The sequence below is a fragment of the Opisthocomus hoazin genome, chromosome 2 (assembly GCF_030867145.1).
Source record: "Opisthocomus hoazin isolate bOpiHoa1 chromosome 2, bOpiHoa1.hap1, whole genome shotgun sequence".
In the NCBI taxonomy this organism is placed as follows: domain Eukaryota; kingdom Metazoa; phylum Chordata; class Aves; order Opisthocomiformes; family Opisthocomidae; genus Opisthocomus; species Opisthocomus hoazin.
The window spans coordinates 130,628,393-130,653,025 of NC_134415.1; the positions used below are offsets into that span (position 1 = coordinate 130,628,393).

At 46.0% G+C, this 24,633-nt stretch overlaps 2 protein-coding genes across 4 annotated transcripts in view; one reads left to right on the forward strand and one right to left on the reverse strand.

Moving 5' to 3' along the window:
• FZD3 (frizzled class receptor 3) overlaps positions 1 to 9,495 on the reverse strand; it is a 66,013-nt gene extending 56,518 nt beyond the window's left edge. For both annotated transcript variants that reach the window (XM_075415066.1, XM_075415065.1), the window contains exons 1-2: positions 9,411 to 9,495; positions 3,904 to 4,424 (exon numbers count right to left, since the gene is read on the reverse strand). In XM_075415066.1, the coding sequence (XP_075271181.1) occupies positions 3,904 to 4,092 (189 nt within the window). In that variant the 5' untranslated portion in view covers positions 4,093 to 4,424; positions 9,411 to 9,495. The remainder of the gene's footprint in view (positions 1 to 3,903; positions 4,425 to 9,410) is intronic.
• Positions 9,496 to 9,700: 205 nt separating this feature from the next.
• Positions 9,701 to 24,633, forward strand: part of FBXO16 (F-box protein 16) — a 40,258-nt gene continuing 25,325 nt past the window's right edge. The window contains exons 1-3 of one of the 2 annotated variants that reach the window (XM_075415070.1): positions 9,701 to 9,757; positions 16,039 to 16,190; positions 21,739 to 21,774. In XM_075415070.1, coding sequence (XP_075271185.1) covers positions 16,095 to 16,190; positions 21,739 to 21,774 — 132 coding nt within the window. In that variant the 5' untranslated portion in view covers positions 9,701 to 9,757; positions 16,039 to 16,094. Of the gene's footprint in view, positions 9,786 to 16,038; positions 16,191 to 21,738; positions 21,775 to 24,633 lie in introns of both variants that reach the window. The other variant, XM_075415069.1, reaches the window with a different exon arrangement.

Genomic DNA, 24,633 nt, shown 5'->3' on the forward strand with positions numbered 1-24,633 from the left:
GCAACGGAGCACTGGAATAGGCTGCCCAGGGAGGTTGTGGAGTCTCCTTCTCTGGAGATATTCAAGACCCGCCTGGACAAGGTCCTCTGCAGCCTACTGTAGGTGACCCTGCTTTGGCAGGAGGGTTGGACTAGATGACCCACAGAGGTCCCTTTCAACCCCTACCATTCTGTGATTCTGCGATTCATTTTCCAAGAAGCATTCAGAAGCAGCCCATGGTCCACCCCAGACTGAAATTCCTGGCCTATATGCTAATTACATTGGCAGAATAGAGTACTATACATACACTCACACCAGCAACGCACCCATGCTAAGTTTATAGTTTATATGCTTTGGCATAGAGCTAATATATGAATTGCAGCAACACAGCGCTTCATGCAAGCTAATTTAAGCTATTAAGTTGAGCTTTACACCACAGAGCGCAGAGAAGTAACATTCGCTTCTCAACTGTTTCTCCCTGTGTAGCAGAAAGCTATTTCACGAAGATCAGAACAATTACACCAGTTAGTCTGGCATAGACTGAGGGTCCACACAATTACTGCTCTGCTTCCAGCAGTGGCCATAAACGGACTGTTAGTGAAAGTGGTATTTTTGACAGTTCCCCGAAATCATTGGCTTAACCTGCCACAAAAGCCAGAAAAATGAACGTAACACTGGCCATTGCTAGGAAGCTATTAGCAGCAAAAAGCATGATTCGATTTATAAATGAACCCCTAGCGTGCCCACCACGTCTGGAGTGCTGTGCCATTCTCATCTCCACACCTCAGCAAGGATAGAGCTAGAACAAGGGACAGAGGAGGGTAACTGAAATGATTACAGGAATGAAGCACCTGAATTGTAAGAAGGAAGCCAAAACAGCTGGAACACTTCCCTTTGGAAAGGAAAAGCCTGGGGGATAAAACCGAGGTTTCCAAAATCACCAGCATAATAGAGGATTTCACTGCAGCACAATATTGCACAACACTGGCACAAAAGGATATTAAATGAAACTAGTTTAAAACATGTTTGAGAATAAGTACTTCTTTACACAGTGGCTAGTCAACTGGTTGACAGCATTGTATTCATAATATAATTTAGAGAAATTCATCGACAGTAGATCCATTAATGACAACAAAGGGAATGGGCAGGGAGGCACCCTCTAACACCCGCGATTCAGGGACTGCGGATGCTGGGAAAGCACCAGAGGAACAGTCCAAGCCCATGGACGAGAGGCCAGGCTTGCATCCCTTCTGTAACCAGCATGTCCTCTTGCCAGCAGCAGATAAAGAACACTCCGCAAAATGGACCATTAGTAAGACATTTCTTACATTCCCTAAACGCTCTCCTTGTCTGCGGCAATTTTCTGCCGAGACATTTTCTGCTGAGCCTGAAGTGATTTTTTTTCTACCCAGCCACCCTCATTGGCATTATCTTCCAAGTTCTGGGCCTGTCTCCTCAAACTTTTGGCCTCCCCAATACTGTCTAAGAGTTTCACAGCTCTACTGCCAGCTGTTTGAAGAACCACCTCTTCCTCTTTGTTCTGACTTGGCTGCTAGCAACTTCGTATTATGGAGCCTAGCTCCTGCGCTGGAAGAGACAGCGTACAGTCAATCCTGATCACCCTCTGCATGCCACTTACGATGGCAGTTGTTGTTGGTTTTGAGGTTTTTTCCTATTTTAACAGCAGGCTAAAGCACCCTGTCATAGTCTAACACTCCTCACATGAGATACGTTCCATAAGCCTGTGGTGATGCTTCCTGTTCTTCTCTGGAGCTCTTTCATTTCAAACGCATTTTCTGAGATAGCTCAGAACTTCACACAACGCTCCAGCCATTTGTGAGCCACAGGATCATATAACACCACCGTAATGTCCAGTCTTTATTCCTTTCCTAATTATTCCATGTCTGATTTGCCTTTTGGTTTTCACAGAATGTTACAGAATCACAGAATGTTAGGGGTTGGAAGGGACCTCTGCGGGTCATCCAGTCCCTGCTCAGTCAAGCATTAAACCCCTATTTCAATAGAACAAACCATCGCCAGTCCAATCAAATAAGGTGATCACCGCCACTGATGTGAAGAATATTATTCCCCCCAACACAAACATCTTTATCACTTTGAATTTCCTCAACAATTTTATGGCTCCATGTATCTCAAATATAACCTCAAGATCTTTACAATTCCTCATTCTGATTCGACCTTAGCTTTAAGTTACTCACAACAGTATCAACAGGCTTTCTCATTTTACTCATTTACTGCTAAGTCTTCTCTTCTAGATCATTTAAGGCAACACTGAGCTGCACAGACCCTGAAAGCCTTCCACTGAGAATCTACTTCCACTCCAAGAAGTGAACAGCTACCTCTCCAACCACCCAACAAAACCAAACCCACTAACTCCACATCTCTGCAAACCAAGTCCCCGCAGTTTTCAATCCAGTTGGTTTCATCGATTCCTTTAATGTCCCAAGTTTCACCTTTCAAAGATGAAACAAACGGTTTGCACACACCCAGCTGTTCACGCTGTTATCCTATTCAACTTGTTTACTTGCTTTGGCTCCACTTTTCCTCCTTACAGTTAGATCTTCAAAGGCCCTCAGAACTTACCAGAACCAATTCTAAAATAAAATTAATTCCTGTTGCTACGTATTTAGTATAATTGGAATCCCTCGCCACATCCAAACGAGCTGCTGAAATGCAAGTCCATAGTCCTTTCAAACAAAGCAAATTTAAGGGTAAGAATCTCTATTTTCTTCTTACACTAAAAAGCCTGTCAAGTCCAGTTCACAAGTCCTCCATAGAAAGCCTATATAAAGCCTTGGCTTTATACTATTTAACAAGACCAATTAAATTAAGTTTCTATATTGTCAGGAAGAGCATTCGAAGATGAAAACAAATGATTATTCTTTCTGTTCTCAGTGTATAGCACAGCATATCTACCTGTGAGGATTCCCAAGCACTTTGAAAACACAAACAAACCTAATCCGCACAAATCTCTCATGAAAATCTGAATAGGCTGACGGCGAGACTTGACTAATATTCTGAATTTCCATCAATTTTAGTCACATCTCAGAACACCAACTAAGGAAACTCCTCAGGCAGGGTGGCAGGACAGAGAATAGACTGAACGGAACTTAAAAGTCTTGTATAAACTAAACTACAGATAAAGAGACTAAGAGTGCGTTTGAAGACCCATCAGGAAAATTCTCCAAAGAAAGGTTAGACAGAAATCAGTGGAAATGTGTTGTGTCTTTTTAAAAGGAGAAAATTAGTATGCGTAAGCCCAAAGAAGGTTTTGGGGGATAATGGTAACAGTAATAATGTACCATTATAACAAAGAAAGTGCATGTCTAAAAGCTTGTCTGCCTGGGTGTAGAACAGAAACAGGTTAACAGGCTTGTCTGCAAGACAACAGACTTTCTTGCAGCTGAGAAAAGCAGTACCAATGAACGAGCAATTTCCATTATTTTCATAGTACATCTTCTTACTCTCATTTTTTTCACACCACATTTTAGGCGGTTAAGAAAAGGCCAGGCATTCCAAAGCCACCAGATAACACAGTCTTCAGAACTAAAATTCTTCTGTTCATTGTTTAGTATGCGACTTTCCCGGCATTTAGTTAAGCGGCAGACCATTCAAAATATGCATTCTTGATCTGTCTAAATATTTAAAGTAACAGACTAACATACAAACACATCCAGAGTGTTTCACGCTCGGTTATACTAAATTCGGCACATTTTGTAGTCATACAATATTTTAGTATACACTACAATACATCTTATGCAAGTAGTATTTTTTTGTATTTAAATTATTAATTATCTTGATTTTAAAATTTTTATTTCTAATATAAATATCTTCCTGGATTCTGCTACCAATTCTTTGTCAACTAAAGGCCAAAACCATATATACTGCTGATAAAACCAGTCTTACCTCCATTGCCAATGCTGCCGTTTGCTGGTCGTAATGATTCAGAAGATTCGGCATAAAGGTGGTATTGTAAGGCAGGTCCTGGCACATCCGCAAGATGATGGGCTCACAAGAAAATAAACTGTGCCCTCTTGCATGCCCCACCAAAACATCCAAAAGCCAAAGGTAACAGAACATCCAGCTAACAGCCATCCTTCCACACTGGGAATGGGGCCAGCTATTGAGCCCAGTCAGAAACCTCTTTCAGCTCCTCATGTGCCTTCGGATTTCACTTCAACGGTGATATTTTCAGTCCTTGTGTAAGGTTCTTCAAAAGTGGAGTATTCTTTGCATACAACATTGTCAGCTCAGTCCAGAAGACAATGTATTGGAGACAGACGTGGGAGAAATCTTGCCTTTTCTTCTCTCCGTACTACATAGCTTGTATTAAGTTCAGGTATGAAAACGTTTAGCCACATTCCCACACAATTGACCCCATCGTGACAGAACAGCAGTCGAGTTGCCTTCTTCTTTTGTTAGGTAACCTAGAATAAAAAAAACAACAAACAAAATACAGTAAAAAGCCTTGTAATCGGTTAAAATATTTTAGCTCTAAATAGCCCATCAGACAAATTGCTTCAAGTTCTCAAGTGCAAGACTAGAGGGTCTCTTGACAAGTTTCAGTCCTGGTTTCAGACTATTTCTGGGGGGGCGAAAAGCTGGTATGCTGTAAAACTCAGGATGGGGAAAAGGGGGAAATGTATTTACTACGAAGAAAATATTTTTAGAAAACCCCATGCTTTAAATTTAACCATGCGAGCACTGCAATTGTTGACCACACTGAAACCAAGCTATTTATGACTCAGCATCTCCACTGGTATATTAACATCGATAGCATCTCTTTAGTTGCATGGCCTCGTAACTCCTGCTGAATAATTATAAAACAAAAACAAAACAGTCACCACCACCAATACACAAGTCCCAGCTTGCAGGAGTGAAGACGACTGTTCTGCCCAACAAGCTACCATCATGGTTTGGCTACCTGCATTCAAAGATGGAATTTGGGTCCAGTTGTAAACAGCTTTTTTGTTGTCTCTAACCCATTTTGCCAGCACACACATCTCATATCTTCCTCTCCGGAAATCGTCACAACAGCCAAGGATAAGCCAGAAGACAGCATTCTTTGACCACCCCTTTCCCCACATGCTCTTGAAGATGGAAATCGCGAAGACAGCTACGTAGGGTTGTTCTGCCAGTTCCGCTCTACCTACAGAGCCAACTTAAACAGCAGTCATTCCCCAGGGCTGGATCTGCGTTTTCTCAGCACCGAGGGGCTGGAGTGGAACAAGCAGAACAGGGACTCAGCACATCGTGCTCATCGACTGGAGAAACAAACTCTGAAATTGGAGACTAAAGCATGGAAAACGTTGACAGAGCCATCAGAGTAGAGAGAAGCCCTTTTCTTCGAACAGTTTTGTCTTACAGCAACAAAAATAGCAAAACTCAGTCTGCAACCAACTGCTTTAAAAAAGAAATGGTTTGCACTGAAAGGCAACAGAAACTTGGAAATTCCGTCTGAACCAGAAAACCCCAAATACTCCATCAGTATTCCCAAAAGTAGGCAACCACAAATTTGAACAGACTTCCAATCTTGAGAGAGGAATGTTTTGCCTTGGAGATTCAGAAAGGGAAATAAATTCTACATGTCAGAGAGGGAAAAAGTTTTTCCTTTCTCCCTAATGCAAACTTAGTGAGAGAGACAAAAGAGTTAATTACCAGATTCTGCTGGTATCAGCCCATCAAAAAAGTTATGCATGCACACTTTTGTTTACATAGACCCATCTTATGGTGGGCAAAATCGAATACCGTAGACCTCTTTAAACTCTCCAACTCTTTGCAGGTTGGACTAGATAACCTTGCAAGGTTCTTTCCAACCTAAACAATTCTGTGCTTCTCTAAGATCACGTGCAGCAATGTTTTTGGCTGTAGCTGTTCAAGACAGGCTGGTAAAAACAAACATGCAAATGGGAAAGAGACCAAGACGCTAAACATAACCATGTTAAATTAAGATCATTGACAACTTGCTTTCACAGGCTGCTTACTACCTAACAGCTATTGACGGGAAATCCATGTCTGAGGCAGCACCGAGGTACATAAAGAAAAGAACACAAAGAGTGAAACTGTTCCAAACCTGGGAAAAATAAAACATGACCAAAAAGCTGAAACCAGAATTATCTACACCTTAAGCTAGGTGGCAGAACCAACCAACACAGCTCAAATCACAGCATCTTGCTTCTATTCTGAAGCAAGCAAGTGTTGCTGTGAAGAGCAGTCAACAGACTGAATTAAAAAGATCAAAATTAGCCAAAGTATTTAAGACACACTACATCTAACCACACCTGATTTTAGTCCAATTTCAAGCTCACATGGCCTTGAAAAGCTAAGTCCTTCTGATCAAAGGAAGTCATCTCTCAGACTTCTTTTTCAAGAATTTGGTACCTCTTTCAGAAAAAAAAGAAAACCCAAATATAGACAGACAAAATCAATTCCTGCTTAGTTTTGTACAAGATGCCTAATCCCCTTTGAATCTGGTCTTCCAATTTTGACATTTTATTAACAGTTTCCCAAACGCAGGAAAAGCAGCCTTTTCAGCTTGTCATCTCCAAAATACCGTCTTCAAGGAATTGTTTTCCTTTTCCCCAAATTTGGCCACCAACTCCAAAAGACTTTATTTAACAACTTTAGTGAAGTCAACTTGTAGCGCGGATTAGGAACCGGCTTTTTCGCATGCTCCCTGTAATGCAGGTGCCATTCCAGCAGTGATCAGTAGATAACGCTTCCTACGAGCAGTTCAGAAGCACCACAAGGTGAATTGTGCTCACACCAGGTATTGTGTTCAAGTTGGAAGCAGTATAAACATTGGGCAAATCCATGTCAGGATCCAGAGTCTTGGGAAAAACTCCAAGAACACTTCACACAAATCATCACATTAATTACATTCAAAGTAGAGACTTCAAACAAATCCACCCATCCTCTGACTTCCTCACAACCCCAAATTGAAAAAAAACATGCAAAAACCCAGACTCAATGAGCCATGAAAGTTTAAACTGTGCAAAAAGCAGAAAAAAATTCATCATGTCCTTTCAGGACTTTTCCTTTTTATGCTTGAGATCTTATTACTACACAGTACCATAAAGGAGATGAAGAACGTATTTACTAGAGCCAGAAAAGAACGTCAGATTATATAGCCTAGTCATGCAGTGTCCTTCGATGGGAAAAAAAAAAAAATCTAGGTGAAGTCAAGGAAAAAGACAACCCTATCATTGCGAAAGGAGACGAAAGTTTTGCAAATGAGCATATAGATGACCTATTAATTGGTGTAGACAGATGAATGCTGTAATAAGCAGTCTTTAGTGTCAAGATAGTTTCTCACCACAGATCCAGTTCCATATACTCTGTGCTAAGCCTCTACATATGAAATTTTGTGGTTATTTTTATATGTATATAAAAACAAAACAAAACACTTTCGATGACACTCGGGATAAAAGAGCAGGAGGGGATACCTGCCCATCCACCCCAAGGCACTGCAAAAAAACCTGTGGGCAAAAGGGGTAGAAAACAGCTAGCTCGTTAGTGTGGTTACCGATTTATACATTATTTATAATCATAAGAAGCCCATCCAATTCCTGCTGTAAAGGACAACTTAAAACATGCATAGACTACTATTATCAAGAGTGAAAATCACGAAATGAAAAGCTTAACCTCCATCAGTTATTTTCTCTTTTTTTTTTTCAAATAACTTTCAAAGCTACTAAGGTGGTCAATAACAGCAGGACAAGGAGAAAAAAGTTATCACACTTTAGAAAGAAAGTATGTAGGTGGATTAATTCATGGTTATCTGTCCCAGAGAAACGAGGTGATAAAACCAACTAGACTCCTCCTGTACAAGTGAGTAGACAAGAGGAGGATGTCACCTTAGTCATTCCCCACTCAATTCCGATCACAGAGAAGGGAAAGGAACTCATTCATTGCACACAAGCACTGGCAGCGTTTCTCCAACCCATTCCCACCCACATGAAGGCACAAAAGGAGAATACATTATTCTCCCAACTCCATTTTAATTAGTCAGTGGGAAAGAAACTCCGATGCTGTACTCCCCTGTTCCACTTCTGTTACGTATTTATGATGGGAGAACCACACTACAATGCTGCACATCCTCTACTTCAATTAGGAGACCACAGAGGAAAGGGGGCACGTTCTACACTTCTCCATGCTCCTCCTCACTGTACTACAGGGCAGAACGAAGAAAGATGCAGAGCATCTCCTCTTCCCCTCTCCTTCTGCTTCGTGACACCATGACAGCCCCTGCTCCGCTCCCAGCAGGGAGGACAGAAAGGCAGAAACCCTTTCTGGTTAGATTCTCCATGTATATGGAGGGTCAGGTCTAGCATCTCCCTTCCTTCCTTCCTCAAGGAACTGTTCGGGTTCATATCACACGGCGAGCTAGAGGAACCGTTGGGGTTCATATCGCACGGCGAGCTAGAGGAACCATTTGGTTTTCTATCGCACGGCGAGCTAGAGGAACTGTTCGGGTTCATATCGCACAGCGAGCTAAAGGAACTGGAGAGGGAGCTAGCTATCATCCCTCAGATTGGAAAAGGAGGTAGGGTGCAGGCTGAACGAGCATCCCCTTCCCCCTTGAATCCTCACCGTGTTTTAAAGGCAAAAGGAACAAGCGCACACACGGGACTAGCATCCTCTTGGATTCCTGCTGCGTTGCAAAGGGAAAGGATGGATACAAGCACATAAGATTAGCACCCCTTCCCCCCAGGTCCCCACCGCACTCGTTGCAAAAGGAAAGGGAGGGTGTGCATGGACGGCGCTAAGCATCCCCTGGGGTCCCTGCTGCACTGCGAAGGGAAAAGGGTGAGAGCAGTGTTGCGTGGGACCAGCACCCTGGGTCACCGCTGCCGGGCAGCGAAGAGCAAGGAGGGAAGCGTGGGACCAGTAACCGCGGCAGAATAAGGGGGGGGGGGGGGGGGGGGGGGGGGGAACGGCACCCCCGGCTCCCCAGCGCACTGACAGAAGGAGGGGCAGCGGGTCCCCTTCCCTCTCGGCCCCACTCACCGCCAGGAGGGACCAACCCCCCCTCGCTCCCCCCCGGGCTCCCAGGGCACTGCGAGGCGAAGGGGGGAGAGCACCGGGAACCCGCGTCCCCCTCCCCTCGGCTGCCGAAACGTACGGGAGGGGAAACGGCAGGGCCGGGGGGAGCGGGAAGGCAGGTGACCGGCATCTCCCGGCCCTCAGGCGCTCCTGAGGGAGGACCCAGCACCTCCGTGCTAGCATCCTCCTTCCCTCGGCCGCCCGCCGCTCCCCCCGCCCAGAGGACGCTTCATGGCCGTCCCCCACCGCGCCGTCTGCAGGAGCGGGCGTCTCTGCCCCCCCCTCCCCGGCCGCTGCGGAGGTGAAAGGCCGACATCGCTGAGGGGAAACTGCAGGCCCAGCCTCACCCCCCGGGTCCTCGCCGTTACCTCAGCGCGGGGTCCCGCCGCCGCGGCCCCGCTGCTCCCCTCAGGTGGCGGCGGCTGAGGCGGCGGCCGCGCCTCCTCCTCCTCCCGCCCCGACCCCGCCGCAGCGCCCGCCCCGCCCCGCGCCGTCACGCCCCGCCGCCGCCCCGCCCCCCCCTCCCTGCCGAAGCGAACGAGCCAATCGGAACGGGCCGTGCAGGTTGCTAGGGTAGATCGGAACCTCCGGTAGGGCCGCTTTCCCGCCCCTCCCTCTCCCGTGGGGTCTGATTGGCTGGCTGAGGGAAGCGGTTGCCATAGCGACGGGAAGCGGCCTAGAGGGAGGAGCGGGCCGGCGGGCGGCCCGGAGGCGGGTGAGGGGCGGCCCAGGCCGAGTTGGGGGTGAGCGAGGCCTGAGGGGACACGGGGGGGGCGGGGGTGGGGTGTGTGTGTGGACGGATTCCCTGGGAGAGCGTGGGGTGCGCGGGGGTGGGCTGGGGGTGCGTGGAGGGGGGGGAACAGGCTCCGTCGGGTGCAGCGAGGGTGTCTGAGGGGAAGATGGATGACCCCAGCGTGCGCCAAGCAGGGCCCAGGCAGTGAGGAGAGGGGGTCTGTGATGGAGAAAGTCTGAGTGCTGTGAGGAGAGGGGGGTCTCCAGTGGAGAAAGTCCGAGCGCTACAGTGGTGGGACGCTGAGGCCCGAAGGGTCTGGGGGCTGCCCGTCTGCCAGCAACGGAGGCGGCGGGCGTTGCCTCCTGGTCCCAGCAGAGGTTTCGGTGTGCGAGTGTACTTAGAAATACAAATTCTCGAAGGGACAGGGCATAAAGACATCGTGCAAAGAGGATAAATGGGTGGAAAAAGCACTGGTATCTACTGACACAAGAACTGAGCAGCTGGGGTTTGCGACTGACTTTTAAAGTGGGGCAGGGAAAGCTATCGGGGCATGGGGATGCTGGGCAGTGTAACTATGTGCTGCAGGACCAGGGAAGTTCTGGTGGACTTTGAGCTAAGAGCACCCAACTACATAACAGAACATAAATCCAGTGAGGTTTGGGGTAGAAAGGGAAATGCTTTATTCTCCAAGGATAAAAGGGACCTTGCTGTTGTCTTATTTAGGGCAGAAATGGTGTTAGGAAATGGTTCCCCTGGGTGTAATGTCATTGGGACTTCGTAGTGCTGTGACAGCTCCTGGGAGGATGTCCTATGAGGAAAGGCTGAGGGAGCTCAGCTTGTTCAGTCTGAAGAAGAGAAGGCTGAGAGGGGACGTTAGAAATGCCTCTAAATATCTGCAGGGTGGGGGTCAGGAGGATGGGGCCAGACTCTTTCCAGTGGTGCCCAGCGACAGGACAAGGGGCAAGGGGCACAAACTGAAGCCTGGGAGGTTCCAGCTGAAGCCGAGGAAGAACTTCTTCCCTCTGAGGGTGACGGAGCCCTGGCCCAGGCTGCCCAGAGGGGCTGTGGAGTCTCCTTCTCTGGAGATATTCCAGCCCCGCCTGGCCGCGGTGCTGTGCAGCCTGCTCTGGGTGACCCTGCTTCAGCATGGGGTTGGACTGGGTGACCCACAGAGGTCCCTGCCCACCCCGACCATGCTGGGATTCTGTGATTCTGTGATAGGGGTACTCAAAGCTTGGATTCTTGTCCACAGGGATATTTCTAGCACGCTCTGGCAGGGGTGAGGGTGGTGGTCTCGTGCAGGGTGCGCAGAGGTGCTGGTGCTGGAGAGAGGCAGAAATATCACTGGCACAAGGAGCTGCAGGCGTTTGGGTTTATCAGTACGGTGGCGATGCTATGCTCTGGGGTGACAAGCTACAGGCATTGTCACCACAGAGATCCTCAAAACCAGCTGGGCAAACATCTGTGTCAGGGTCACAGAGCCCTCCCCAGGCTCGGGGGCAGCCGTGAGGAGACTGATGTGTCAGTGGGGAACACTGGCAGTATCGCGCAGTCGGAGCGGACGTGTTACTGAGGACGGGGCGTCGCTGTGCACCTTGCAGGTGGCAAACGTGGAAGGCTGGATGGTATCAGTGCTTTGCAGCTTCTGGGTTCAGAGCTAGCTAGAGGGAAAGGAGGAGTGCAGTGTTGGCCTCCTGGCTGTAAATCACTGCACATGTGCACTTAGCCTCCCGCCCTTCTCCTCTTGCCATCTTTATCTACGTGTCCCCCTACATGGGAGGACCTGTTTCACATTATTGTTTCCACCCAGAGCTATCCTTTTGCATTTTTCCCTTTTGAATGCTCTATAGTTTGGCCTACATTCTAGATTGCTTTTCTGCTGCTGCCATTTAAAGCATTTCTTCCATCAATCATCACACTGTTTATTGTCAATATAATAATTTACAAGAAGAATTACTTTCCTGTCTGAGCTTGAGATTGATTCAGTTAAATTCTGTTTATTCACAACTGAACTCCTCGACTGTGCCATAGTCGTCACGCAGATTAATGTGATTAGGCTCTTTCCCTGCAAAATGCATCCTTAAACCTCTGAGTGCAGCAGGCTTTGTTGAACCACAAAGGCTTTACTGCTACAGAGATGTGGTCAAAAACATTAATACAGCGGGCCTGCTTCTGAAGGACTCGTTTCAAGTAGGGTTTGCACAGACCTCTGGAATGCCATTCCAGAGGGTTAAGCAGAGATTAACCCAGCTAAAGGAAATGATTCCAATGCCCTCAGTTAATATGATATGATCATTATGTATTGCTAATCTTTCTTAAATGCATTCACATTTTTTTAAACCAAGGGCTTGACCCAACTTGTACTGAAATCCGTGAAAGCATTTCCATTGGCTTCAGAAGGATTTCGATCAGTCTTGAAATCATCTCGCTGTTCGAAAACACCATTTGTCTTTCCTGCCCTGTGAAATTAATGTCTCTCTTCTTCATACATCTTGAAGAGCACAAATCTCTTGGATCCCCACACAGTATATCCTTTCATCTGAACTGTGAACCTTTTCTAGGTACTCTGACTGTAGGAACCCAGGCAGTTTTGCTCTTTTTTAACATTTGCGCCCTGCCAGGCTCACCAGCTCTCTAGAAGCTGGGTAAGATAACCGCTTTGAGAGAGCTGGAGATCTCTGACCAGCTTGGTGTGAAGTTAATCAAACACAGACAGCTTGAAAACACCGTATATACTCACAAAACCTGGTGTTTCCCCAGTCTTGCCCCCAAATCTTTTTTGCACTGATATTTATTTGGCCGGCCACCTGCTTCTACGTTGCCTTTTTATTTTTCCTAGGAGACGGGTATCAGATATTCTTTTTGGCATCATGTGTCAATGACTTTTCCTCTCTGGGTAGCGAACCAGCATTTTCCCTCTATATTTTTAAAGCTTGGTTTCTTGTTAACCTCATCTCATGTTTCTTGCTGGTTGAATGTTTTCAGATCAGCTGAGCTTGAGGAGTTTCATCCCAGGATACGTGAAGAACAAGCTGGAGCAATCTCTGGAATGTTATTTTGGGCACCCAGTCCAAAGATAACGACTATTGCAGAAGAAAAGTGGGGCCCTGGCTAAACAGCTTGACATTTGCTGGTCTGCACAGTACCCCAGCTGCTTTTTAATGTGTGCTGAGCACGGTGCTGCAGCCACCTCAGTATCATGTCAGAGATTAACTCTGATCAGAGTTACTCTAGGCTCTTGAAGAAGCCAGATTAGCTGTTAATCCTGCCGGAGTTAGGGAGTTCAGGGTGAAGACAACAAGCACAGGTTTTCCTTTGGGGAACAGGCAGCTGAACTGTGGTTGGTAAGTCAAGTGTCTCCTTAGAAGGCCTATAAAGAACCTGCAGTCCAATTTTCAGGATAGCTGCATGTTAAAGGTAAATGGTGAGGGGACTGGAGCATCTCCCCTACGAGGAGAGGTTGAGGGAACTGGGCTTGTTCAGCCTGAAGAAGAGAAGGCTGCGAGGGGACCTTATAAATGCCTACAAATATCTGAAGGGTGGGTGTCAGGAGGATGGGGCCAAGCTCTTTTCAGTGGTGCCCAGTGACAGGACAAGGGGCAGTGGGCACAAACTGAGGCACAGGAAGTTCCGTCTGAACATGAGGAAGAACTTCTTCCCTCTGAGGGTGACGGAGCCCTGGCCCAGGCTGCCCAGGGAGGCTGTGGAGTCTCCTTCTCTGGAGATATTCAAGACCCGCCTGGACAAGGTCCTGTGCAGCCTGCTGTAGGTGACCCTGCTTCGGCAGGGGGGGTTGGACTAGATGACCCACAGAGGTCCCTTCCAACCCCTACTATTCTGTGATTCTGTGAAAGGTAAGGTGCTTCTAGATTTGCTAACACTGCTGGCTCCTCTGATGCATCCCACGACATTCAAGGCCACCTAATCAGTCAGCGCACCGAGTCCCAGCATGTACGGCGCGCCTTTGAGGAACCCCAGGAGAGCACGTGCTCTAAAGTGACGCTGCGCAGTCCTGGCTTCACCCAAGAATTCATCCTGCATGCCGCTGAGGTTGGGCTCGGGGTCGCCTCCCTCCCCTCATCGCGATTTGGAGTGTAGCCGGGGAGACGCGGAGCCCAGCGGGCGGTGGTTGTGTGACTGAGCTAGCAAAGGGGGAGCGAGGGGGAGGATGGCAGGCTGGCACATCGCGTACGAAGCTAAAACGTTTGGCTACGCTCCCCTTTTGCCTCACGGTGCCTGCCTTTGCAGTCCCGTTTCCGCATCGTGCTCGAACATCAAGTGCCGTTCAGGCAGTTTTACGGCGTGTGGAGCTGGGAATCTGACTTCTGCCAGGCGTTCTGTGAGCCACATTTTTGGCATGGAAGAAGCATGAGTGGGTCCGGAGACACGAAGGTCTTTTTGGGCCATGAGTTGTTGCCACGAGTTGTTAACACGCGGGCTCGCAGAGGGGCTTTGTGAACGCAGCTGCTCCCAGCACCAAGAAAGCTCGTCTGCCTACCGAAACTGGAGCGTGAATCCAGGGCTGGGAGTGTGCCGTGGTGACAACTGATGGTTTTTGTGACTAATGTAGAAGGTTGTCCCTGAAAAACAGGACATGGTTGCCCAAACCTGTTTTGTTGGCAGTGGAGCTGTTTCTCTAGCTTGTAATGTTGTATTTCTGTGCATTGAAAAGGGCAGGGGCCTTGCAGAAAAACAAAGCAAAACAAAAACAACCCAGTAAGCGATCCCATCGTCATGCGTATCCCAAATGCACCTACTCGGTTGCACAAGAAGCCTCTGACATTGGCCAACTACAGAACGTGAGGCTACGAAACCTCAGTGAGTCTTTTAGCTCGCAGTGACTTCTCTGTGGGAAGTCAAAATTTCAGTGTGCAGGCAACAAGTTATTTAAGCATCTGGCAAAAAAATAAAAGAAAGATCTCCAATTCATGTGATGAACTTATTTCCTAACCACGGACCATCACCAAAGGCAGCAAGAAAGATAGGTTTTTCTTTTTTTTCTTTATGCTTCTTTGATTCCATAGTAACTTAGGAAAGCAAGGGAGGAAAAACTAATCAAAAAAGGTGATGTGCCCAGACATATCCTGCAGTGGGTTTTGAAGATTAATCTTCCCCTGATATAGAGAGGAATTTTGTCTGGGTGAGGAATGGAGGACTGAGCTTTCGTGAAGATGTGTCTTGTGAGCCTCAGAGCTGTGTTAGCTAGAAAGATCCGTTTGCTGGGTGAGTGTTGCGGTGCTTGCATTCAGGGTAGGCTGGCAACATGATATTGAAGTTACTTAGTGGAGTTACCTTTTCTTTTGTTCCAAAAGTCCTATTATTCACCTTGCCACCGTAAAGCTTTAAAGCGATCTGAAGTGTTTACAGAAAAATTGCCTAATACTATATGAAGGGAACTGAGATATTTTTCAGTGTTGTAAAGAAATGGCTTGGTTTTCAAGCTGCTGCAGCTTAAGCCTCCAGTCTGGAAATTGGATGCCTGAGGTGAGCAATGACATTATCCTGCTGAATCCCACTGCAGCATAGAAGATGAAGGGAAAAAAGCTTTTCCTGTGTTTGGGCAAGAATTTGTGAAGAAATGGCTTTGTCTGAACAAAGTCCAGTTACTTGGTGTCACAAAAGGGAAGGGAAAATTTTGTTAAATGTCTCCGCTTTACTTCACATAGAAATTTTTGTTTAAAAGCGCAGTCAGTCCAAACCATCAAAACCAGTCTGCCTGAAGACAGGACCCTCAGAGATTTAAGTCAATTCTGAACCACTCTGGATTTCATTCTTTCAGTTAAATTTTTCAGAAACAAATTGGCCCTTTGAGACTTGGCATTATATGCCCATCAAAATCAGTAAAAACCTAGCTGATGTCACATAAGTGGATGCACAAGTTATCTCCAATTTTCAGTGCCAACAGCTGGAAAGAGAAATGCCATGTACTTTCTAGCTCGCTGCAAATACCCTGTTGTGATCATTCATGCATCAAAGATCAAAAGCATATTCAATAGCATTTGTGGTGGGGAAGACCTGCTTCCTTATTAATTATTTATATGACATTAGTGCACAGAGGTTCCATCAGAAAATCTGGCTGCTACTGTCACGGTTACTGTGGCTACGTAAAATAAAAGGCCTTAGCCTAACTGACTTTCAAATGATTTTATTTGTATCATGGCTATGTTGTGAAATCGTTGGAATCCTTCTTAAAATTATTTGCTTTTCACTAACGTACTGTAATGGAGTGGCACAGAGATAATGTTGGTCTTTGTTCTGTTCAGTTATTGCAGCCATTGGTGCTGACAGGACATCAGAGGACCCACCATCTCCTGTATCTATGGCATTTGCACCTCCTAGAAGCGTTGATGGCCCCAAGCTGCAGACCAAGATGAGCACGTGGACGCCACTGAACCATCAACTCATGAATGACAAGGCAAGTTCCATGCAAATGGCTGAAATTCATAGAACTGCAGAACTGTTGAGGTTGGAAGGGACTTCTGGAGGTCACCTAAGTCCAAGCCCTTGCGGCAAAGTCAGCTAGAGCATTTGCTCAGGGTCTTGTCCAGTTGGGTTTTGAATATTCTCAAATCCCAAGACAAATTCTCACGTTTGCTTCACAAATTCTCAAGTTTTTGCCTGTGTAGGTCATGAATAATGGAATAAGAACATCAAGACTTTGTTTACTCTTAGAAGTGTGTATATATCAAACACACATACAGTCTTTATTATGTATACATACGTATAAAAACTAGTATGTTATGTAAAAATGGAAAGTTCTGACATACATTGTTTAAAGCATACATGTATTTTGTTGAAGTATTGTTATTTTGCCAAATCAGTTGCTTTTAAACAAAAAATGTGTATTCATTTCTTAGTGAAAGTTACCAAATCGTTCTTTTTCCGCACCAGAAGACTTCTGTTTAACCCCAGAGCAAACTGAGTGTCAGCATTAAGTCTCCGAGTGGCTGGTGTGCTCCATCCCAGCTCGTAGGAACGACCTTAGTAGCCATGCCCTGGCTTCTCTGCTAAGCCTGGCAGTGACGAGGCTAGCTTGATATTTTGGAAACTGAAGTGACGCACTCAATTTATAAATAACGTGATGCATTTCCTAACCTCCCACTCTGTATACTATATCTGTTCTGCTAACAGAACTGAGGGGCTTTTGGCTCATGTATCACCAGGAGCATATTCCTCCCTCAGAATTCAGTTAAAATTTCTCTTGATGATTCATAGAATTTAATCCAGAGAGGGCCATCACATCATGTAGTTTGGATTTCTTGGGCCCTCTTGTTTCGCACAGTTCTCCCAACCTTGAGCTCAGTAACTAGAAATTGGCTAAAATATATCTTCCATAAAGGTATCCAGACTTGCTTTGGGGTTATCAAGAAATGAAAATTTCATCACTTCCCTAATAATTTTCTCATGATTAATCCCCTATATCATGAAAAGATGAAACCTTGTCTCCTGTCTGAATACGTCTAGCCCTAGCTTCCATCATTTAAATCTTCCCCTGATAGCTTATTAAACTCTTCTGTAGCCAGTATTTTTTCCTTGTGGAAGGACTTTTACCCTGCTTCAAGCCAACACTTGAACTTTTTTTGATAAACTAAACAGATTGAGCTCTTTGAAATCCTTTCAGTCTGGCATATTCCCCAGCCTTTGAATCATTTTAATGTCTGTTTCCTACACTCTTTAAAACATATTTTTACAGATGTACATCACTGTGAAAAAAGGTATGATCTAATTAGAAATAAGTATGTGGGGAAAACCACCCTTTCCCACCTTCTTACTCCTCTGCTTCTTAGGCCGTCTGATGTTGCACTGGGCTGCGGCAAAACTTTTAGGAGCTGATATTGGATAGTTGTATACTCCAACACTTAATGATGGTCCAGGTAGGAAAGAACATACCATAAGCTCCCAGACCTATGCTCAGTGATGAAATTCAGGATAAAAATTATTTGCTTGTTTCTGATTCAGGTTTTAAAGCATTGACCCACCTGAAACTCCTCTTTGGGTATCACTATACTGCTCTGCAGTGTTAGCAGAAAAACAAGTAGTTGCAATAAAAATATTGCCAACAGCTGAAACCAGGAGCTAATCCAATTCATATCGATAGGGAGCTAGTGCGTGAGAAAGCGCCGTCTTTGTACACTCATACCTCTGTTCATTTCTGCACTTGTGAGTTAAGAGAAAGCATGAAGAGAGAAAAGATTTTATAGATAAAAGGTATGTGAAAAACAATGAGAAGATGAAAGCATAGAGAGAAGAGACGTGTAAGAAATGTACTTGTTAGTAGAATAGGCAATGAGAGGCAGGAGTGGTGCGACTTCAGAGCTGATCCAAGGCAGAAGCATTTAAGCTCCTTCTAAACCATTGTTAGGAGCAGACCCAAGAACAGTTGTTTGTAGCATAAATTTGCTACCTGTCTAATTTTGGGCAATCCTGGGGGTACTCCATTAGTAGTTCCTGTAGATGTCCCTGGCTTTTCAAACATGCTCAAGAGTACGCTTGTCTGCATTGGTGCTAGGACCCAGCTCTCTCCTACCTGTTGTGCATCCTGAGTCCTGCTGCCTCTGTCTGTGGTTTTCTGCTCTTACCGCAGCTGTTAGAGCAGAAAAGACTATCCAGGGTGTTACTAGTGGGACATGGGCAGTCATGATTGTTTTAAAGCCAGGAGATCACTATCAAGGGCAGACCAAAGTCAGGAAGCCAGAAGACTGGAAGTTGAGAGATGATTTGCCTTCTGCTGGGCAGTAATTCGGGTGTGGGGTGGAAGAACCCCCAATGGCATTTGCAGCAAAGGGTGGAGGGATTTTCCAGACAGCCTTGAACTTGAGCTTATTTAACACCACCTGAAGACATGGATGTGAGATGGCAGATCTCAGGAGCAACCTGGGCCTCAGGCTACGTCCAAGGCCAGCCAGCTTAGGCGCACTATAGGTATAACTCCAAGTCCTTGGAGGAGAGGACAGTAAATATGGGCTTGATTAAGGCAGTGGATGATTATACCAATTTGGGGCCATTCTGTTGCTAATTAATGCTTCCAAGTGCCTGGAGTAGGCAGAACCTTCTGACAGAGTTGGCTCAGAAGTATCTCCAAGAATGCTGAGAGCAAATATGTGTCTGTCTTTGATCAAAGACCATTAACATTGCTCTCAGTTATATAAATAGCTCTCTGCTTCACTTGAGTTATCCAACCCAAAACTTAGATCTTTCACTATTCATCACTTGCTTGTGGCAAATCCTTTTCCAAGTTCAGCTTGTTAGTTGTTTTTATTTTTGAGTTTGCCAAATCCTTTTCCAAGTTCAGGTTGTTAGTTTGGTTTTTTTTGAGTTTGCCAAGTATCCCACACGCAAATAAAGCAACATACAAATAAAAGAAATGTCATTTTCCACCCCTTGCAAGAGACACTCCTGCTGAGAGAGACAGAGCTAACACTGTCAGCTGCTGTACCAGACATCAGCACTGATAATGTCTTTCTCTGCAGGAACCTTCTTTGCAGGCTGCCATAGAAATAACATGTTCGGAGTTTATAATGATCAAGTATGTTTTCCTAGTTGTGGTTAATAGCTGCTTTTATGTGCAGTTATAAGCTGGGCTTTCTCCTCTTTGATCTGTCTTCTGGAAAAATCATCTCCAGCATTTCCTCACATCCTGGGTCACAATCCTGAGTATAGAAGGCAGTTTTGTGGTAGTGGGAAGCCACGTGCTAGTGCTTTCAGTTCTAGCTCCCTGTGGATAAAGGTCAACATCATAAATCCTCCACTGTATTTTGATACTGGTCACCCTTCTTGTTAGTTGTCACTGTAAAGTGAACAGGGAACAAAGACTGGTCTTATTATCTTACTCCTAACGGTCTTGCTGTGCTAAGATTGAAGCCATCACCAGGGCTGTGTGATAGCTACCCATGTTGTATTCCTTTCTAGGAGATTTCAAGCACCCAAGGTCTCCAAATCGGGAAAACTGAAATTTCTAAAATAAAGAGGTGGGAAGCCCAACTTCTCATCTCACCAAAGCATGTAAGAGACCACATGTCACTGTATGCCCAAGAGAGTAGATCACTATGTTGGCACATCATCTGTGCAGTAGCTGCAAAGAAGGGAGGTGGAGATGAGAGGTCGCATGTTGCAGCTGCTCTGCAGAGCTGTCCTTCACAGCCATGCACACTTAGCCCTTGAACTTTAGGGAGTCTTCTTCAGTGAAAGGAATCTTCCACAGGAAACAGCCTGTAGAGTTGAAGAAGATCAGGAAGAAGTAGAAGAGGCCTTCCTCGGACAACTGGAAGAAGCCTCATGTTCACAGGCCTTGGTCCTTATGGGCAACTTTAACCACCCTGATATCTTCTGGAAGGGCAATGCCATTGCACATGCAATCCAGGAGGTTTCAGGGGTGCATTAGTAATAACTTCCTGATACAGGTCATTGAGGAACCAACAAGGGAAGGTGCTCTGCTGGACCTCATACTTACAAAGAAGGAAGGACTGGTTGGGGATATGAAGCTCAGGGACAGCATTGGCTGCAGTGACCAGGAGATGATGGAATTCAGGACACCAAGAGGAAAGAGCAAGACAAATAGCAGGATCACAACCCTGGATTTCAGGAGAGCAGACTTTGACCTCTTCAGGGATCTGTGTGGAAGAATCACATGGGATATGGTCCTGGAGAGAAGAGAGGTCCAGGAAAACTGATTGATTTTCAGACTTTAGTAAGGCTTTCGATACCGTCTGTCATAACATCCTCATAGACAAGCCGATGAAGTACAAATGGAGATGAGGTGGATTCAAAACTGGCTGACTTACTGGCCTAAAAGGACTGTGATCAGCAACATGAAGTTTGGCTGGAGGCCAGTCACTAGTGGGGTATGCCAGGGGTTGACACTGGGTCCAGGACCATTTAAAATCTTCATTAACAACTTGGATGATGGGGCTGAGTGCACCCTTAGCAAGTTCGTAGATGATACAGAATTGGGAGGAGTAGTTGATAGACCAGATGTTTGTGTTCTCATAAATCATAGAATCATAGCACAGCCGAGGTTGGGAGAGACCTAAAAAGATCATCTGGTCCAGCCTTTCATGGGAAGGGGAACCTCGATGAGATTATCTAGCTTCCTGTCCAGTTGTGTCTTGAAAACCTCCAGAAATGGGGACTACCACGTCCCTAAACAGGTTGTTCCAGGGATTAAAAGGGACCTTGTCAGGCTGCAGAAATGGCCTTACTATCTGGAAAGCAGCTTGGGAGAAAATGACCTGGGGGTCCTGGTGAATACCAAGTTGACCATGAGCCAGCAAAGAAGGCCACCATCATCCTGGGCTACATTAGGAAGAGTGTAGGTGGCAGGTCAAGGGAGGTGATCCTTCCGCTCTACTCAGCACTGATGAGGACAGGTCTGGAACGCTGTGCCTGTTTCTGAGCTCCCCAGTACAAGAAAGACATAGACTTACTGGAACAAAGCCAGTGTAGGGCTGCAAAAGTGATTAAGGAATCAGAGAATCTGATGTGTAGGGAAGGGTTGAGAGATCTGAGGTTGTTCAGCCTAGAGAAGAGAGGCTCGTGGAGGACCTTATCAATGTGTATAAATATCTGATGGGAGGGGGTAAGGAAGACAGAGCCAGACTCTTCTTGGTGGCATCCAGGGAAAAGATGAGAGGCAATAGCCACAAATTAAATTACAGGATATTCCTTTCAAACATAAGAAAAAATGTTCTTACTGGGAGGGTGGTCACACCCCGTAACAAGTTGCCACAGAGGTTGTGCGGTGTCCATCCAAGATATTCAAAACCCATCTGGATGTGGCCCTGGGCAACCTGCTTTAGTTGACCCTAGCAGGGAGCTGGGACTAAAATATCTCCACAGGTTCCTTCCAAACTCTTCCATTCAATGATTTTGTTTGTACATAGATTGTTTTTCAGGTTGTATTTTTCTTAGGATGTATTGAATCTCCTTGAAGTTTTTGATTTTATTTGTATGTGTATGTTTTCTAGGTATTCGAAGAAAGAAGAGTTCTGCTTGGAAAATGGGTAAACTTTTCTCTTTATATATATATATTTAAGTACAGTTAGATTTCTGAACTGATGAAGAGATTACTATAATGGGAATGTAAAAACTATCCTATTATGAAAAAGGGGTTCATTTTCCTGATGTGAAAGTGAGCTGTAACTGCGCTACTTTTGAGGAAGGTAAAGGTATAAATTCCCTCAGTACCCACATCCTGTAAGCTCTGAACTTGGGAAATCATATTCCATCATCAGAATGATCTGAAATGGGATAAGAGACCTGGGTAAAGCCTGTGAAGTCTTCAAAGAAGATATTGGGTGTTTAGGTGTTGCCATTGCCTGCCAGCAGCTCTTTGAAACCTGTAATAAATGACATGTTATCTACCAAGTGCACGCATATGGCTCCTGTAATCATCGAGCACCTCACAATTTCTTACTGTCATTATCTTCAGAGCTCCAACATGAGACAGGAGAGTGCAGTCGCTCTGTTCTGCAGGTGAAAAAATGAGGCACAGAAAGACATGAGATAGGATATTTCTGCCCCAGCCACAAATGATTGCAGAATTGGACATTCAGGATGGCGTTCCTCTGGCCGGGTAAGTAATGCTGAAACATCAGATTTCAGCCTGGCTGCTTTGGCCATGACAGGCTCCTGGTACAGCCAACAGAGACAAAGCGCTACTTCCAGAGGATAGTTCGTCTCGCTTAATGTAGGCTAAAACAACAGCCCCCCAGGGATGCCCGTTTCTTCCCATAGCCTACGAAGGGAGTCATAGCTGGCTCTCGTGAGACCCCACCTGGAGTCCTGCGTCCAGCTCTGGAGCCCCCAGCATAGGAAGGACATGGATGTGTTGGAGCGGGGCCAGAGGAGGGCCACGAAGATGATCCGAGGGCTGGAGCACCTCTCCTCCGAGGACAGGTTGAGGGAGTTGGGGCTGTTCACCCTGGAGAAGAGAAGGCTCCGGGGAGACCTTAGAGCAGCTGCCAGTACCTGAAGGGGCTACAGGAAGGATGGAGAGGGGCTTTTCAAAAGGGTGTGTAATGATAGGACAAGGGGGAACAGCTCTAAACTAACAGAGGGCAGATTTAGATGAGATATTAGGACGAAATTCTTCGCCATGAGGGTGGTGAGGCCCTGGCCCAGGCTGCCCAGAGAAGCTGTGGCTGCCCCCTCCCTGGCAGTGTTCAAGGCCAGGTTGGATGGAGCTCTGAGCACCCTGGTCTGGTGGAAGATGTCCCTGCTGATGGCAGGGGGGGTTGGAACCGGATGATCTTCAAGGTCCCTTCCAACCCTTATCATTCTATGATTCTATGAATGCAGCTCTCATAGATCTACCCAGGAAGCTGACGGCAGAGCATGAGTCTTAAGCTCACGCTTTAAATATCGCATTTTGTTTTTGCTTTTATAAGACAAAATCCATTCACAGGCTATTATGGGAAAGCAGCCATAGTCTGCTCGGTCTCCTATGCAAACAGGAATCCAGACTCAGGGACTTTATTACAATAAATGAGTGAATTCAGCTGGCTGTATTCATGTGACTTGGTAGTAACTGTATGGCTGAGCCCTGCGCACATCTTTACAAATGGAACCAAAGCACCAGTTAGGTTGTCACATGTGATACACAAGCTAAACAGAAGTCATACAATCATATAATCATAGAATGGCTTGGGCCGGAAGGGACCTTACAGACCATCTCATTCCAACCCCCCTGCCATAAGCAGGGACCCCTTCCACCAGCCCACGGTGCTCAGAGCTCCATCCAACCTGGCCTTGAGCACTGCCAGGGAGGGGGCAGCCACAGCTTCTCTGGGCAACCTGGGCCAGGGCCTTGCACCCTCATTTTAAAAAATTGCTTCCTTATATCCAGTCTAAATCTACCTTCCCTTAGTTTAAAACCATTAGTCCTTGTTCTGTCACAACAGGCCCTGCCAGCAAGCCTGTTCCCATGTTCCTTATAAGGCCCCTTCAGGTACTGGAAGGCTGCAGTAAGGTCTCCCCGCAGCCTTCTCCTCCCCAGGCTGAGCAGCCCCAGCTCTCCCAGCCTTTCCTCCCAGCAGAGGGGTTCCAGCCCTCGGATCATTGCTGGGGCCTCCTCTGGCCCCACTCCCACATCTCCAGCTCTGTTCTGTGCTGAGGGCTCCAGAGCTGGACGCAGGACTCCTGGGGGGGTCTCAGCAGACTATATATATATTGTATATATCTCACCAAATATAGATGCTCCTTATCAGCGCTCTTGGATAAAGAGTATCTGCACAGTAACTTTGTTTGAACTATGATGCTTATTCTTGATGCCTGATAGCTCACTTGTGGAAATTTTTTGCATATGGATTGGTCTTCACAGACAAGTATTTTGATTTTAAGCTCATAAAGATTATTCATCTTTATAGGAAATATGCTTTCCGTAACTTGTTGACATGCATGCATTTTGATAATAAGAAATTTCGTGGACACCAAGAAAACAAAATATTTGAGTGATTATTGTTCAAAAAACACCTCTCAGCATGATAGTCAGTAACTGACAGATCTAAATCCTGTCTCTGGAAGACTGTTGGATGTTTTAAAATGCCCATGGGATATACCATCGAAAGAGTAAAAATGTTTTCCTCAGAACACCCACTGAACAAGCCAAAATCTGGAAACAACCTTCCTCCAAACACACAGAAGATTGCTGAATCATCTTCTGAAAGGTTACATTTCTAACCCATCATATGACACTAGATCAGCAGCTCTCGTCATGCTCCGTCAGAGCTAATTGTCCTTGTGCTTCTGCCATCCATCACACCCATGAAAAGGGCGCAGAAAGCACAAAAGCTGCCCTTAACTCCCTTCAAAGCCTGTGGCATTGTGATAGCTGGTATGCAAAGCCTAGAGCACTCTGCGTT